Genomic DNA, 16,399 nt, shown 5'->3' on the forward strand with positions numbered 1-16,399 from the left:
AGCGACAGCTTGGCTACATAGAGAAAATTTGACACTGCATTGACCACCAACCACCATGTGCTACCCAAAAATGGATCCGTCAAATCGATGTTCACCCTGTCCCAAGGGTGCTCAAGGACTAGCCAAGGAGAGAAGTGGTGCGACAATGCAGCCTGGTTCTGTGCACAAGCCCACACCAGATGTTCAATGTCATGATAAATTGCCCACCAGCAGAGGTGACATTGTGCTAATGCTTTTTTCTGGGTCGTACCCCAGTGCGACACATCCAGCAGCTGGAGAATGAAAGGCTGCAACACTGGAGGGACAACCACTTGACAGTGCTGCTCCTCTGTGGCAAGCACAAGAATCCTGCAGACAACATGAGTCGAGTAAGTAGGAGAAAAAACATATGCTATGCATGATCTGCACCTGAATAAAAGCGCTCTGGCCATCCCATCTGGCTTTCTGAAACGATTTTCCAGACATGTAGGTCAGCAGTAGTGGTGGTTGTAACCTTTTCTGCTGTTAATGGAAAACCTGACAGGGTTTGCTGCAAGACATCATCACTAGGAACATGAGAGCCTCTTGTCAGTTGAACTGCTACCAGGGAGCCACTAAAGTATATCAGTATTGTGCTGGGTGGTGTAGTGGTAATGAATGCCGTTAGAATAGTTACTGAGAAAGAGGGCCCACTGCTGTAAACATTGGGCAGCCCTATCCGGCAACTTGGAACATGGTCTAAATAAGGAAACCAATGGGTTGTGGTCAGTGATGAGGAGGGACCTCGTCCCATATAGGAAGACGTTTAACTTCTTAACCCCTAAAATAATGGCAAATACTTCCTTTTCCACCTGTGAGTAGTTCCGTTGTGCAGCAGAAAGTGGCTTGAACGCATAACTTATGGGCTGTTGGGTGGCATCTAGGTGCTGATGGGACAGGACAGCACCAATGCTATACTATGAGGGTCACTCCAAAAGAAATGCACACTATTTTTGTAAAAATACAGTTTTCATTCTGCATGTGTGAAAGACTTACAGTGTGTAGATACATCCTTCCCGCTTGTTTTCAAACTTAATTCAACCTGTTCCCGTGAGTGGCGCTATCACAGCATGTCTTAAAGATGGCTGCTACACTTGACGTTCGTCAGAAGCAAAGTGCTGTCATAAAATTCCTGTGCTGTGAAAACGACACAATGTGAAACTTCCACAAGAGGTTGAAAAAGGTGTATGGAGATGCTGCTGTCGATCGCAGTACAGTTAGTCGGTGGGCAAGCAGGTTACGTGATGAAAGTGGGCACGGCAATATTGAGGATTGTCCTCGCAGCGGCAGGCCTCGTACTGCGCACACTCCCGACAATGTGCAGAGAGTTAACGAATTGGTGACTGCTGACAGGCGCATCACAGTGAACGAATTGTCACGCTATGTTGGGATAGGGGAAGGAAGTGTTTGCAGAATACTGAAAGTGTTGGCGTTAAAAAAGGTTGTTGCCAGGTGGGTTCCCAGGATGTTGACAGTGGCTCACAAAGGAACAAGAAAAACGGTATGCAGCGAACTTTTGGAACAGTACGAGAATGGTGGAGATGAATTCCTTGGAAGAATTGTGACTGCTGTTGAAACATGGCTCCATCATTTTCCACCAGAGACGAAGAGGCAATCAATGGAGTGGCATCATGCAAATCCACCCAACGAAAAAAAATTCAAAACCACACCTTCTGCTGGAAAAGTTATGGCTACGGTGTTTTTCAATTCCGAAGGACTCTTGCTTGTGGACGTCATGCCAAGTGGAACCACCATAAATTCTGATGCATATGTGACGACACTGAAGAAACTTCAAGCTCGACTGAGTTGTGTTCGACCACATCGGCAACAGCAGGATGTTTTGCTGTTGCACGACAATGCACGGCCACTTGTCAGTCAAAAAACCATGGAAGCGATCACAAAACTCGGATGGACAACACTGAAACACCCGCCTTACAGTCCTGACCTGGCTCCATTTGCCTATCATCTCTTTCAGAAACTGAAAGACTCTCTTCGTGGAACAAGCAGAGGGTAATTCTCCGCAATATTGAGAGTGCTAGTGATGTTCAGTCCCAATGGGGGACTGTTAAGTGGGGCGTTCCCCAAGGGTCGGTTCTGGGGCCACTGCTGTTTCTTATTTATATAAATGATATGCCTTCTAGTATTATAGGTGATTCAAAAATATTTGTTTGCTGATGATACCAGCTTGATAGTGAAGGATCTTGTGTGTAATATTGAAACAGTAACAAATAATGTAGTTCATGAAATAAGTTCGTGGCTTGTGGAAAATAATTTGATGCTAAATCACAGTAAGACTCAGTTTTTACAGTTTATAACTCACAATTCAACAAGAACCGATATTTTGATCAGACAGAATAGGCATATTATAAGCGAGACGGAGCAGTTCAAGTTCCTAGGCGTTCAGATAGATAGTAAGCTGTTGTGGAAAGCCCATGTCCAGGATCTTGTTCAGAAGCTAAATGCTGCTTTATTTACCATTAGAACAGTATCTGAAATAAGTGACACTTCAACACGAAAAGTAGTCTACTTCGCATATTTTCATACGCTTATGTCGTATGGTATTATTTTTTGGGGTAATTCTTCTGATTCAAAAAGGGTATTTTTGGCTCAAAAACGGGCTGTTCGAGCTATATGTGGTGTAAGTTCGATAACCGCTTGTCGACCCCTATTCAAAAATCTGGGAATTCTGACATTGCCCTCACAGTATATATTTTCTTTAATGTCGTTTGTTGTTAGCAATATTAGCCTATTCCCAAGAGTTAGCAGCTTTCACTCAGTTAATACTAGACAGAAATCAAATCTGCATGTAGAATGCACTTCCTTGACTCTTGTGCAGAAAGGAGTGCAGTATTCTGCTGCACCCATTTTCAATAACCTACCACAAGAGCTCCAAAATCTTTGCAGTAGCCCAAACTCTTTTAAGTCTAAAGTGAAGAGTTTCCTCATGGCTCACTCCTTCTATTCTGTCGAGGAGCTCCTGGAAGAGCTAAAAAATTAAGCAAATTCCAGTGTTACATTGTTGATTTTCTTCATTTAAACTTACGACTTGTCACCTGAATATGTTTTTTTATATTTCATTTTATCTGTTTCTAATATCGTGTTATAATTTCATGTATTGACTCGTTCCATGACCATGGAGACTTCTCCTTAATTTGGTCCCACGGAACAATAAATAAATAAACAAACAAGATTTGAAAATAATGACTCCCTTGTGCACCCTGCCAAACAGTGGCTACAGCAGGTTGGTCCAGAATTTTACTGTGCGGGTATACAGGCGCTGGTTCCAAGATGGCGTAAGGCAGTTGAGAGGGATGGAAATTATGGGGAGAAATGAGAAACATTGTTCCTAAAGGATGTATCTACACACTGTAAAACTTTCAAACATGTAGAATAAAAGATGGATTTAAAAAAAAAATAGTGTGCATTTCTTTTGGAGTGGGATTAGCCGAGCGGTCTAAGGTGCTGCAGTCTAAGGTGCTGCAGTCTAAGGTGCTGCAGTCATGGACTGTGCGGCTGGTCCCGGCGGAGGTTCGAGTCCTCCCTCGGGCATGGGTATGTGTGTTTGTCCTTAGGATAAATTAGGTTAAGTAGTATGTACGCTTACGGACTGATGACCTTAGTAGTTAAGTCCCATAAGATTTCACACACATTTTTTTCTTTTGGAGTGACCGTCGCAGGATGCATCATAGGTGAGGGTCAAAGGTTTATCTGGTGTACATGAAGCCAGATACAGAGCAGAGCACAAACACTTCTTGAGAGACTGAGAGGCCCATTGACAATCCGCTAAACATAAAAACTTGACGCTCTTCTGGTGAAGCCAGTGAAGAGGCTGGCAGACGTGCGCAGCCTAGCAGATGAACTCAGTATAATACGAAATCTTATCCATAAATTACGTGAGAATCTTCACGTTATTTGGAGCTGGTAGGTTAACAATGTCTTCATGTTGTTGTCCAGGGGGGACGAGATCATCTTTACTAAGCACACATGTCATACAGTGCACCTTCAGGAAGAAAAAACTGCTCTCTTCCCGCCTGTAGCAAAGGCCATTCTGTAGGAGGCATTGGAAAGCTGACTGAAGACTCTGTAAATGCTCCTCCCTAGTAGGGCCTGCGTCTCAGATGTAAGCAAGGTAATTGGCGCAAAAAGGAATGTCCTGAATCAACTGCTCCTGATATTGTTGGTAAATTCCTTGTGCAGATGAGATTCCAAAAGGACTAAGAAAGTCCGAGAAATTGTGTCCAATGACAGCTGCAAGTAAGTATCATGCCAATAGAAGTGAAAAAAAATACTGGCCCCAGACAGCTTTGTCAAAATCTCCATCTGCCATAGAATAAGATATGAATCCATGACAGCTTCTGCATTGACTATCTGTTAAAATCGCTGCAAAGGTACACTGTGCCATATGGCTTATAAATCATCACCGAATGGGTGGTCCATTGACTTGGTGAAATAGGAGAAACGACACCTTGATCCTGCCAATATTGCAATTCAGCCTTTATCTTGTACATGGAGAAGGAAAGGGGGTGGGAACGACAGAATTTTGGGACTGCCGACACCTTAAGAGCAAAATGTGCCTCGAAATTTTCTGCCTGGTGCAAGGCATTCTCGAACAATGGGCTTTAGGGCCACTGTAAGGAGTTCAAACCGTGAAAAGGGGTGGAGTGAGACACTAAATGCACTTCATCAATGATCTAAAACCTGACAACAGAAAAGGCGACAAGCCCAAAGATATTTTGCCCCAGTGGTGAATTGACCACCATCAATGTAAGTTACCATTCCACATTTATTGTTTACAATAAGACATAACCTGACCAAGTGACCATTTCAACTTGGGCCACCCCAAGATCCTGTATATATCCAAATTAATATGGCTGACTGGCACGTCACTGTCGACTTGAAATTCAACGGACTGCCCATCCACAGTCAAGGTTAGCAAAATAGGCTAGAGCAACACATGTGGCGTGTGAGACAGCCACAGAGTCCAGGGAAAACACTGGGGAGTTAGAAGACTGACTCGTGGCTTGCCATCTGTCACAAACAGTTGCCAAATGTTTTATATGAAGGTATACCCTACACATGGCCTCCATGTGGGCAATTTTGATGAACGCGCAACAACTGACAGCTGGGGCAGGAAATCTGGCTTGCCCAACAAGTGCAAGGAGAATTATACTGATGACCCATAATAACTTGCTGTGGGTGGGAATGAGAACACTGCAAGCAACACAGACCTGCAGAGCTTGGTATGGGCAAAGATAGGCAGTGCCGAGACACTGTTGAACTGGACTCGTCAATGCTGGCAAGACATGGTGACTCGGTGGGAGGTGAGGCCTTCTGGGGTACACCGCAGGTCCCCAGGTGCTCTTGACCGTGCAGACCTAATCGTGCCACCTGCCAGTTATCATAAAGGACGTCCTGAGCAACCACTGTAAGCTCATGCGAATCCGAAATTTGGGCAATGTCAGCTAAAGAAGGGTCAGACAAGGTCAACACCCTAGTCAAATTTGGGATCAGAAGCTAACCGGACAATCACATCCCGAATTCATGAATCTGCATAAGAGATAGCACATTTGGGACACTCAAAATGTCACTTCCGTGGGAGGCATTGCAAATCTGCAATCCAGGCTCCATGTGACTGCCCAGAACACGTGTGCTGGTTTAACTGCAACCACGCTGCTACCACATGGGTCTCATGGCTAGAATACTGTGCAAGAAACCAACAAAGCTCTTCAAAGGAAAGCTTATTGGGCTCAGCGGAAGGCTTCAAATTGTGGACAGCTTTATCTGGATCCATGCTGCCATACAACAACCACCCAGCTTAATCAACCTATACCAACAGTACTCCTCACCTGACAGTGCAGCAAAGACCATCACAGATAATTCTCCTACCTTTCCATAGAATCATCAAAACCGGGAAATGACATCGAGGGCAGTGGGGGCAGACAAGAGAAGTGGCCCGTGAGTGGGTATTTTCCACTAGCAAGGCAAGGTTGCGGGGAAAGTGTGCATTCTAGGTTATCATCACCTACATCTGCTCCTGATGCTGCTACTGCTGCCAGTGCAACAGCTGCTGCTCTTCCTGTAGGAGCAACTGTTCATGCCAGCGTTGCAGAAACACTGGGTCCATGGTTGGTCAAAGTAAATACTATGAAAACAGGGAAAGAAAAAAACAGAGGCATTACACGCGTTAGTATGTCCTTCGTTGCCACTTAGTATCTGCAGAGGACATGACAACGTCGCTACTCGACACTGTCGGTGAGGGTACGTCACAGGCAGACGATCACTCGGTAACAAACAAAGAACAGAAACCCATGAGTGGAATGAATTCAACATACGAAAGTAACTACACTATAAAAATATCATACTACAACTGAAAATCAGAGATGGGCAAACTCGTTCACCAGTGACCGCTCTTTTTTGGGAACCGTTCAGTTTTACTCGTTCACCGTTCACATGTGCATCGTATATGGTTCTCATGAAAAATTGAAAATTAGTAGCATAGGTGACTGAAGATGGGAGGTGCCAAGAGGTGGAACCTCTGGAGTACAGAGTTTTTATTCACTACAGAATTCTCACACACTTGTAGAAGTAATTTTCGTGATTCTGCAAAAGCTCTCGTTTAGCCAACTTTAGCGTTATGTGGCTGATCGCAGTGAAGGTGGCACACGAAAAAGCGGCCCCTAGTACAGACCGCTCGCCAATTACGCACGATTTGTTGACCGCTACGAGTAGAATAGATAAACATGTACTAATTAGGCAGTAAAGAAATAACAAATAAGCTAATGCAAACAACTACTTCGAAACAATAGACGACGATTGGTGAGAGACAGTGAGTCTTGTACTCGGGGCCGATTTTTCGTGAGCCACCCTGTACCACTGACAAAATGTTGTAGAAGTTATCGTATTCTCTTCACAAAATATGACAGCAGACACTCGATTATGGAGTGCGGGCTTCATTCGGTTGTAAGTCGGTCTGCCGTCCATAACAGTGAACATGCTGTTTTACCTTGGATAAAAAACACGGAAAATGGCTACTCGTGTGTACCGTGCCGACTTTCTTTGCATGTGTAATGACAAAAAACTTGCCTTTTTATGTCTTCTGCTGTTTATCGAAATAGTGAAGTAAGCTGATATGCCCTTTTGTTACGTGAAAAGATGCATGTACACTACTGGCCACTAAAATTGCTACACCAAGAAGAAATGCAGATGATAAACGGTTATTCATTGGACAAATATATTATACTATAACTGACATGTGATTACATTTTCACGCAATTTGGTTGCATAGATCCTGAGAAATCAGTACCCAGAACAACCGTAATAACGGCCTTGATACGCCTGGGCATTGAGTCAAACAGAGCTTGGATGGCGTGTACAGGTACAGCTGCCCATGCAGCTTCAACACAATACTACAGTTCATTAAGAGTAGTGACAGGCGTATTGTGATGAGCCAGTTGCTCGGCCACCATTGACCAGACGTTTTCAGTTGGTGAGAGATCTGTTGAATATGCTGGCCAGGGCAGCAGTCGAACATTTTCTGTACCCAGAAAGGCCCCTACAGGACCTGCAACATGCGGTCGTGCAGTATCCTGCTGAAATGTAGGGTGTCACAGGAATCGAGTGAAGGGTAGAGCCACGGGTCGTAACACACATGAAATATAACGCCCACTGTTCAGAGTGCCGTCAATGCTAACAAGAGGTGACCGAGACGTGTAACCAATGGCACCCCATATCATCACGCCGGGTGATACGCCAGCATGGCGATGACGAATACACGCTTCCAATGTGCGTTCACCGCGATGTCGCCAAACATGGATACGACCATCATGATGCTGTAAGCAGAACCTGGATTCATCCGAAAAAATGTTTTGCCATTCGTACACCCAGGTTCCTCGTTGAGTACACCATCGCAAGCGCTCCTGTCTGTGATGCAGCGTCAAGGGTAACCGCAGCCATGGTCTCCGAGCTGATAATCCATGCTGCTGCAAACATCGTCGAACTGCTCGTGCAGATGGTTGTTGTCTTGCAAATCCCCATCTGTTGACTCGGGGATCGAGACGTGGCTGCACGATCCGTTACAGCCATGCGGTTAAGATGCCTGTCATCTTGACTGCTAGTGATACGAGGCCGTTTGGATCCAGCACGGCGTTCCGTATTACCCTTCTGAACCCACCGATTCCATATTCTGCTAACAGTCATTGGATCTCGACCAACGCGAGCAGCAATATCGCGATACAATAAACCACAATCGCGATAGGCTACAATCCGACCTTTATCAAAGTCGGAAACGTAATGGTACGCATTTCTTCTCCTTACACGAGGCATCACAACAACGTTTCACCAGGCAACGCCGGTCAACTGCTGTTTGTCTATGTGAAATCGGTTGGAAACTTTCCTCGTGTCAGCACGTTGTAGGTGTCAGCACCGGCACCAACCTCGTGTGAATGCTCTGAAAAGTTAATCATTTGCATATCACAGCATCTTGTTCTCGTCGGTTAAATTTCGTGACCGTAGCACATCATCTTCGTGGTGTAGCAATTTAAGTGGCCAGTAGTGTATTTCATACCACGTAATTCTTATGTAATTTACCTAACTATAAAATACATTTTAATTGACGGTCGTGGGCGCCGAATAGAATACAAAAAGAACCAGAAATCCAGAGTTCAAAAAGGTTTGAAACAGATCTAGAATGGGCGTGCGCAGGGAACGAAACGAACAACTCGATACGGAACTAACTTGGAGCAGTCGGCAGTGGAACTGCGATGAGTGGCTACGCGTAGGAGGACGAGTCCGGCCGAGGCACACACAGACAGGTGAGAATGGGACCGAGGCTGGAACGAGACCGGGCGATGTGCCGTTGCGGGAACGAGACCGACAGTTTCCCGTTCCCAGGAACTGCAAGTAGAAAGCTGCGACCGAAGTGAACTATGAAAGACCGTTCCTTAGAATTAGTTCATCGCTCCTTCCGTTCATCTTGCTGAACCGTTCCTTTGGACCTGTTTGTTCACGAACGTCCCATCTCTAGTGAAAATATCACACATTTTTGTTTTCAATCTCTCTGGCCATATACTATCATCTCGGCCTGCACGTTAAAACTATTTAGCAAAATAAAAGAAAAAGACACTGACTTCAGTACAATCGTCTGATATGGCTGAAAACTTATCAACTTCATCCACATCCCTCTGTGGGTAAAGATGAACAGTGCCCTTTCTTCAGTCATACACTTGGTCTGCTGGAATGTAGTACAGCAGCTGCCGGATCATTTGATGCATTGTGTTCAGAGTTACATTCGTTGTAGATGTAGACAGTCGGTTTCTCAACTTCGGTCGTTCTGAGTATCTTGCTGAAAACAAAAATATAAAAAGGAAATTAATTTTAAAACATAATATTGAAAATATTGAAATTGGGATGCCTCATCTCTCACTCTTCCTCGTTCATTAAATTACATCACTAGATGCTAATAAAGATAGTAACAGTAAAAACCAAACAGCTTATAATCTTCTCGCAATAATGATTTTTATCTTGCCTGAATGCTCGGTCACATTCTGCTGTGGAGTGCGTAAGTGATAGTATGACAGAAGCACATAAAAATGTACAGTTATGGGATGAGATTTGATAAAGTAACAAATTTAACACAAAATGATGATAACACTTTAAGTGTGCAACAAAGCGCCTGCGAGGCGCGTGTATCGGAATATGTTTTTACACTCAGCTAAATCTTTTCGTTAGCGTAGTTGATTGTTGTGCACATGCTTCATAATCGCTTGATAGTAACATAATAATGTATGCAAGTTCATTTGTTTTGCAACAGTTTCTCGCTCAGAAAGTAAAAATCCCAAAATTATCATATTTTCTCGTGTAATCCTTCACTTAGGATCATACAGTCTTTGAAATTATGCTATGCGTATGATCTTTGTTATACACCAACACTGAGGGACAGCTCGGACCGAAACAAGAATAGCCAATAGCGTTTCATTGGGTACGATTTGTTACCATTAAATGTCAGTTAACGACGTATCAGCGGTAGAAGGTGTTCAGGAGGCACTTAAAAGTAGCAATATTAAGGTCAAAATTTGTGTATGGTCTCGTGGTTAGACACATGTGTAGGAGAAAGTAATAATCGCGAAAACTAAGTTGACACTCGGCACTGTGGCTGATGGAAGAGAATATAAATGCATTTTCCATTTACAATCGCTCCCATCAGCCACCGCGACGAGTGTCAACTTAGTTTGCGCGAATAACAAGTTTCTGTACTGTTTCTTGCAACTGTTTTTCTCCCATTTTCGCGTTTTTTTTACAGATTCTCGTTCTTTCTTATTAATGTAACACAAGTATATTCCGCAATATTCGATGTTATTTACATACAAGAGCGTGCTCTCTAACGAATGACCGATGACATCAGCAGTTTGGTCCCTTAGGAATTTACACACATTTCAAACGAATGAGTTTCTTCGATTTTGTGACTGATAAAAAACGAAAGATGGAACCCCTGCAGTGGAACGACCGGCAATGATACATGAGTTATTTAGTGCTACGAGTACTTTGCTGTTTCATTCAAATAAGTCGCAATTTCTGACGGTGTGTATAGGTAGGAACCTAAGACGACAGTTAAATTTGCTGCGAGTGAAAAACGAGCAGCAGTGACATTTATGTTCTTCCTTGTCACAAGTATTTAGCTGCGATCTAATCGTTAACAATGCTGTCGTGAATTCAGCAGCAAGGCAGACATCGCACCCCACAGCGATTGATAGCTAATGAACTTATGCAAAGTAGTGAATGAATGGTCATTGATGTTATGGTGTCAGTGTGATTTGGACCATAATTTCCATACTTCATTTTACTTTTCGCTAAATGATTATTTAAAAACGAAATATACAATTAATTGTAGCAAGCAACACTATTCGCCAGGACTATTCAATACAACTTCTGCTACAAATCACAAGAAATTTTTCGGTGTATCTTTACTATACGTCAATATTCCAGAAGCCAGCACCACGAGTACTCACGACTTGAAAGTATGGAACAAGTTTTATTTCCCTCTCCTTTTTCACAAAATAATTGCAGCGACAAAATACACTATAGCATTAATCATTGTCCGCAGCTCGTGGTCGTGCGGTAGCGTTCTCGCTTCCCGGGTTCGATTCCCGGCGGGCTCAGGGATTTTATCTGCCTCGTGATGACTGGGTGATGTCCTTAGGTTAGTTATGTTTAAGTAGTTCTAAGTTCTAGGGGACTGATGACCATAGATGTTAAGTCCCATAGTGCTCAGAGCCATTTGAACCATTTTGAAGCATTAATAATTTGTTGACAAATTGTTCCCGCAATGTTTTCGCTGGTAAACATTCAGTTCTCAGGTCAGCCACAGTGCTAGTGCCCACACAACACCAAAGAAAGTCTCACACATGCCCATCTGTATTGAAGAAATCATATTGTCTCACATTGCCCTGAAAATAGTGGAGTTTGTTATTCAAGTTTCGGGCCGAGCTGTTCCTAACGATAAAAAGTGTCACCTGAACGTGTTCTGTAAATGGGAAATGCCTGTATGGTCGCTCCCATCAGCCACCGCGCCGACTGTCAACTTGCACATATAGTGCTGTGTGGTGTCTGCCAGCGATACGTCTTCGTTCATCGTCCGACATCCATCACTGTCATAGAAATAAGTAGGGGCAGGAAAATTTCACGGAAATAACGAGGAAAATAATGCGAAATTGACTATTTTAGCGAAATAAGGCGAAATCGATGACTTTTATGAAATATCGTGAAATTTGTCATTTTCCTGTATAAAAAATTTAATCTGAGGACAACAGTCACGTAACTGGTAGTTATTGAATGTTGAAAATGTATTTTTAGTAACTGATAGTTATTGAATGTTGAAGTTATGTTTTGCCTAGTTTATTTATTTTTCCTTTCTTGTATGTATGATCTTAAAATGACAGTTTATTTCCCTCGTAACAAACTGTGATCTGACTTCAAAAATAGCAACCAAAGTGGCAAAACAATTGACCTAATTTGGCAAAAACACCGAGTTTGACAAAAAAGTACATCGAGTTTGGGCAAAAAACACCGTATGTGGTAAAAAAATAAACATCAAATTTGAAAAAAAAGAAAAAAATAAACGTCGAATTTGAAAAAATATAAAAAGGGAAAATATAATGACAATTGGCAAAAAGGCAAGTTGGCAACAAAATGGCACTGGAATTGGCAAAAGTTGACACCAAAATTGGCAAAAAATAACACTGAACTTGGCCGTAAAATAAAACGATTTTTTTCTGTCGCTGGATGTAAGACATATCACTTAGTTATTAAAAAAATAAAAAGTAAAAGTGAACATAGATGTAACAGGAGACTGACACCTAATATTTCACATAAAACTTGGATCACATAAATATAGTGTAATATATTATGCCCAGAATTTCTAAATTTAAATTATTTTACTGTCTTCATTTGTTGGCACTCTCGAAAATACAGTATTATGGTTTTATTGTAGTGTGTTTCTGTAATTTTGTGTGAAAGCTATGTTACAGATGAAATATATTTTTAGGTGTCTGAAATTTGATAATTTGCCCTGTTGCTATAGTTTATTCATGTACTTAATTATTTTTCAGGTTGAAGCCACTGGAAAACATATTACTGAAAATTTCATCAGCATCCGATCCAGCAGCAGTTGTATCAACTGTTTTCCCCCTTGTTGTTGCATTTGACCCACAACTATCGGCTGAAGTTCTAATTGTGTCAACAACTGCAGAATGGTTAAATACCCTATTAAAGTGGTATGACTTTTACAATACATTTAATAAGTTATTTGGTTAGTTCTAATATTGCATGTGTAAACTGCTTCAGAGATGTGACTTTCTGTATCAGTTTCCGCATTTCTTACTGTACCGCAAAAATACATATGGCATTTTATAGACAAAGTCTAAGGCGGCATGATGTGATATTTAGAGAGAAGTATCAGTACTTAAATCTCATTTAACTGACAGTAAATGCTAATTTTCACAGCCAATGTAGGTTTGTGTGGATTTCTTTGCTACAATTTGCAGGTCAGCTTAAAATATCCAACTGTTATAGGCCACAGATCTTCGCTGTGCATGGTGGATTGATAAACATATTGTATGATTGTAATGAAATGACCAGACGAAATACAGGAGAAGGGGTGTCCTTGAAGTCCAACTCTTAGAAGAGAATTCAGATTTATCAAAACAAGGACTCCGAAGTATAGATGGGCACAACACTATAGTTACTAGAAACTAACTTAACAGTGTTAACAAAGTCATTCACATGTTATGAGGATTCATGAATACTAAATAACAAACTGCAAGGAATCCTCATCCAACATGAGTGTCCAGTTTCAAAAGTCAGTCCATTTGCCATTCACCATTACAGCCGTGTGGCATTTTATAAGATAATGACACTGACAATGGATCATTTAATGTGATTGAAGATGAACCACAGATAAATATGTGTTTTATTTCTGACACATAAGGAAATGGTTTGCATATGCTTAGAAAGCAGCACTGTTTGTTTTGTGGAAAATTCATGAAGATACTATACGAAATTTGGAATAAGCATTACAAGAATTTTTTTCCTCTGTTTGATATACACAAGAGGAGCATTAAATTTCTTTATAGCTATGAGTAATGCCATTTTTCAGTCTGGCACTGCAGATAGCAATAATCTACAGAATCACTTAGAAAGCACCAAGTTGCAAGCAAAGGAATGCCAAGATCATTCCGAGTGGAGGATAATGATGGAGTTAAAAGAGTGAATAGTAAGCCAAAACTAAATGCCAATGCACAGTAAAGATCACTGGTAAGGGAGATCTGTCCTTAAGAGAAATTCAAACCAGAATGGTTGGTAATATGGAGGTTGTAGCACAGACCATTGGCCTGGGTACTGACAAGCTAGCTTATGTGTAGGGCATGGAAGTCACCCTGGAGTGTTCACAAGTTACTCTCCTTAATTACAGTTTCAAATATTACCTGTATGGACATTGCAAAAATAAGATGTTCTTTCACATATCCAGATTTGTCGGCATTAGTCTTGATGGAGTTCCCTAACTCTGTGTATGTATTTGTTGATGGCAGTTCTTTATTTCTGGTGTGATTTTGTTTCAAACTTCTGCACTCAGGAATAGAGTGGTGATGTCCAAGAAGGAAACAGTTAAAGAGTGTAGGAATTCCATTGTGAAGAAAACAAAACTCTTTGCTTGTCGGGTGTATATTGAGGAAAATAAGAGTATGTGAGTGAAACTTGGCATATGGAAATCGATGGCCTTGGTTTTTGAGGATTTATGATATTGATACATAATATCAGATGGGAGAATCCAGCAACTCTTAACTTCTTAACTTGAGGTATGTGAAGAGGACCAACATTTTTTTTTTTCAAGTTTGTCTTATTACAATCTCCTAGAAATATTGTACATAAATTTGATTGATGATAGGGTCAGTTAAACAGCACACTTAAACTGCAGATTCTGCATTTAGCACCAAAATGGAAACACTATGCTGTGACGTACTTGAAGTTTCATATGAAACAACAAAGTGTCCTGAATGACCCACACTGACATATTTATAGGCAACTGTATGTCAGCTCCATGTCCATTTCCATGCGCTCCTTGTGGTACAACTAGACTCATCATTACTACATAACTGGAATGTCTCTGATTTAGAGTCTGTATTGAAACTTGAGTTAGATGAGGATTTTGAAACCATGCGCATGCTTGGGTATAGATATTACTCCCCCCCCCCCCCCCCTTCCTCCTCCCCTCTTCAAATGACACACCATGCCAAAAATACCCAAGTTTATGCCTGACCCTACTAGGAATAGGAAAGAGTTGTGCTCAGATACCTGCCATTAGGTCCAGTGGCATGTCATATTTGGAGCATTACAGTTCCAGTGCTTCTGATGCAGTTGGTAGCACCTGTTGTCCCAATGGGTGGTGACGGTGACTAGGGTCTACCTGTGAGAGAGTGGTTTCTTTGAGCAACTGGATTGGCGGAAGAGGTTCCAGCTCCATGAATTTCACATTTTTTAACCGTATGGCCTCCGCTGGGTGTTGTGGTGTACAGTGTGGGTGGAGTTCCTTTGAAAGGGAGCCTGTAAGTGGATTAGAATGTAGCAAAAGTTCCATCTCCATAGACTCCCATCTTCGTTCATTGATAACTGCAGGACGTGAAGTTTGGCAGGGTTGGCAGTCATAGTGATAATGTGGCACAGGGGAGGCACATTATCCCTACACCAGCAGGCAGGCCTCGAGACTCTTATGCTATTGGTTGTTGCTATGTCAGTTGTGCTGGAGACATTGAACATTCCAGTAGCCATAGCTGGTTATGGTGACAGGCCAGTTAATTTCGATAGAGGAAAACTACTATCTGTAAACTCCTATTTTCAACACCTCCAACTTGGGTACTAGTGCTGGAAGTTCGGCCATATGTCTTCCCACAGTACTTCCAGCATCACATGTCGAGATTGTGGACGCCCATCACATCCCAATACTCCGTGTCCCCCTCCTCCCATCTGCATAGAGCACCATTTGCTTTGCTCGCCAGACGGCAGGATTCTCCAGAAAGAAAGGAAAATTACGGAGTACAAGACCCTGGACCGACTGAACTACACTGAGGCTAAGAGAAAATTTGAACGCCTGGATCTTATGGATATGACATCGTCTTATGCCGCCGCTACAACATTTCTGGCTCTATCAGCTCTGCCAACCCCAGTCACCCCTCAGAGGCGGAAGACTACACCTGCCCCCTTGATGGTGGGGGGCATTTCCCTCCCTGTTGCTCCTGCACCACCTACTTCAGGAGCAACACCCCCCCCCCCTTCCCCCCCCCCCCTTCCCCCCCCCCCCCCCAGCCATCGGGGCCATCCGTCCCCACTTCTAAACAAGAGAAGTGTCAGTCTTCTTCAGCTTCTCTTTCTGCTGGTGGGAAAAATGACGCCTAACAGTGGCTGAAGAGCCCAAAAGCAGCAGGTCATAGGGCTTCATGCTCATCCTCAGTCCCGGAGACTGAGTCAGTGAAGTCCTCCCAAGCAGGGAAACCCAAGGGGCAACGAGAGAAATCCAAAAAGAAAACCGCTAAGATCAAGGAAATTGCAGTGGCACCCACACCACCACTACCTACAAGCTCTGCGTAGGAGGATGGGGTGGAGATTTTGGCATCCGCTGAGGGCCCAGATCTTGCCAGACCCTCAAACACAATGGATACAGACGACTCAGGCAATAAGTCAGTCGCAGCAGATGACTCTTCAGGCGTAAACTGCCTCATTGAATGTTCCATGCCTTCCCAGTCTCACGATGTCATCCTCCAGTGGAATTGTGGTGGTTTTTTTCCACAGCCTGGGTGAGCTACAGCAACTGTTAAGCTCCACACCTGCTATCTGC

At 42.8% G+C, this 16,399-nt stretch overlaps 1 protein-coding gene across 1 annotated transcript in view; it reads left to right on the forward strand.

The window, feature by feature from the left end:
* Positions 1 to 16,399, forward strand: part of LOC124722883 (glucose-6-phosphatase 3) — a 138,357-nt gene that overhangs the window by 12,959 nt on the left and 108,999 nt on the right. Inside the window, exon 2 of the mRNA XM_047248020.1 lies at positions 12,621 to 12,785. Coding sequence (XP_047103976.1) covers positions 12,621 to 12,785 — 165 coding nt within the window. The remainder of the gene's footprint in view (positions 1 to 12,620; positions 12,786 to 16,399) is intronic.

Source organism: Schistocerca piceifrons, chromosome X, assembly GCF_021461385.2.
Source record: "Schistocerca piceifrons isolate TAMUIC-IGC-003096 chromosome X, iqSchPice1.1, whole genome shotgun sequence".
In the NCBI taxonomy this organism is placed as follows: Eukaryota; Metazoa; Arthropoda; class Insecta; order Orthoptera; family Acrididae; genus Schistocerca; species Schistocerca piceifrons.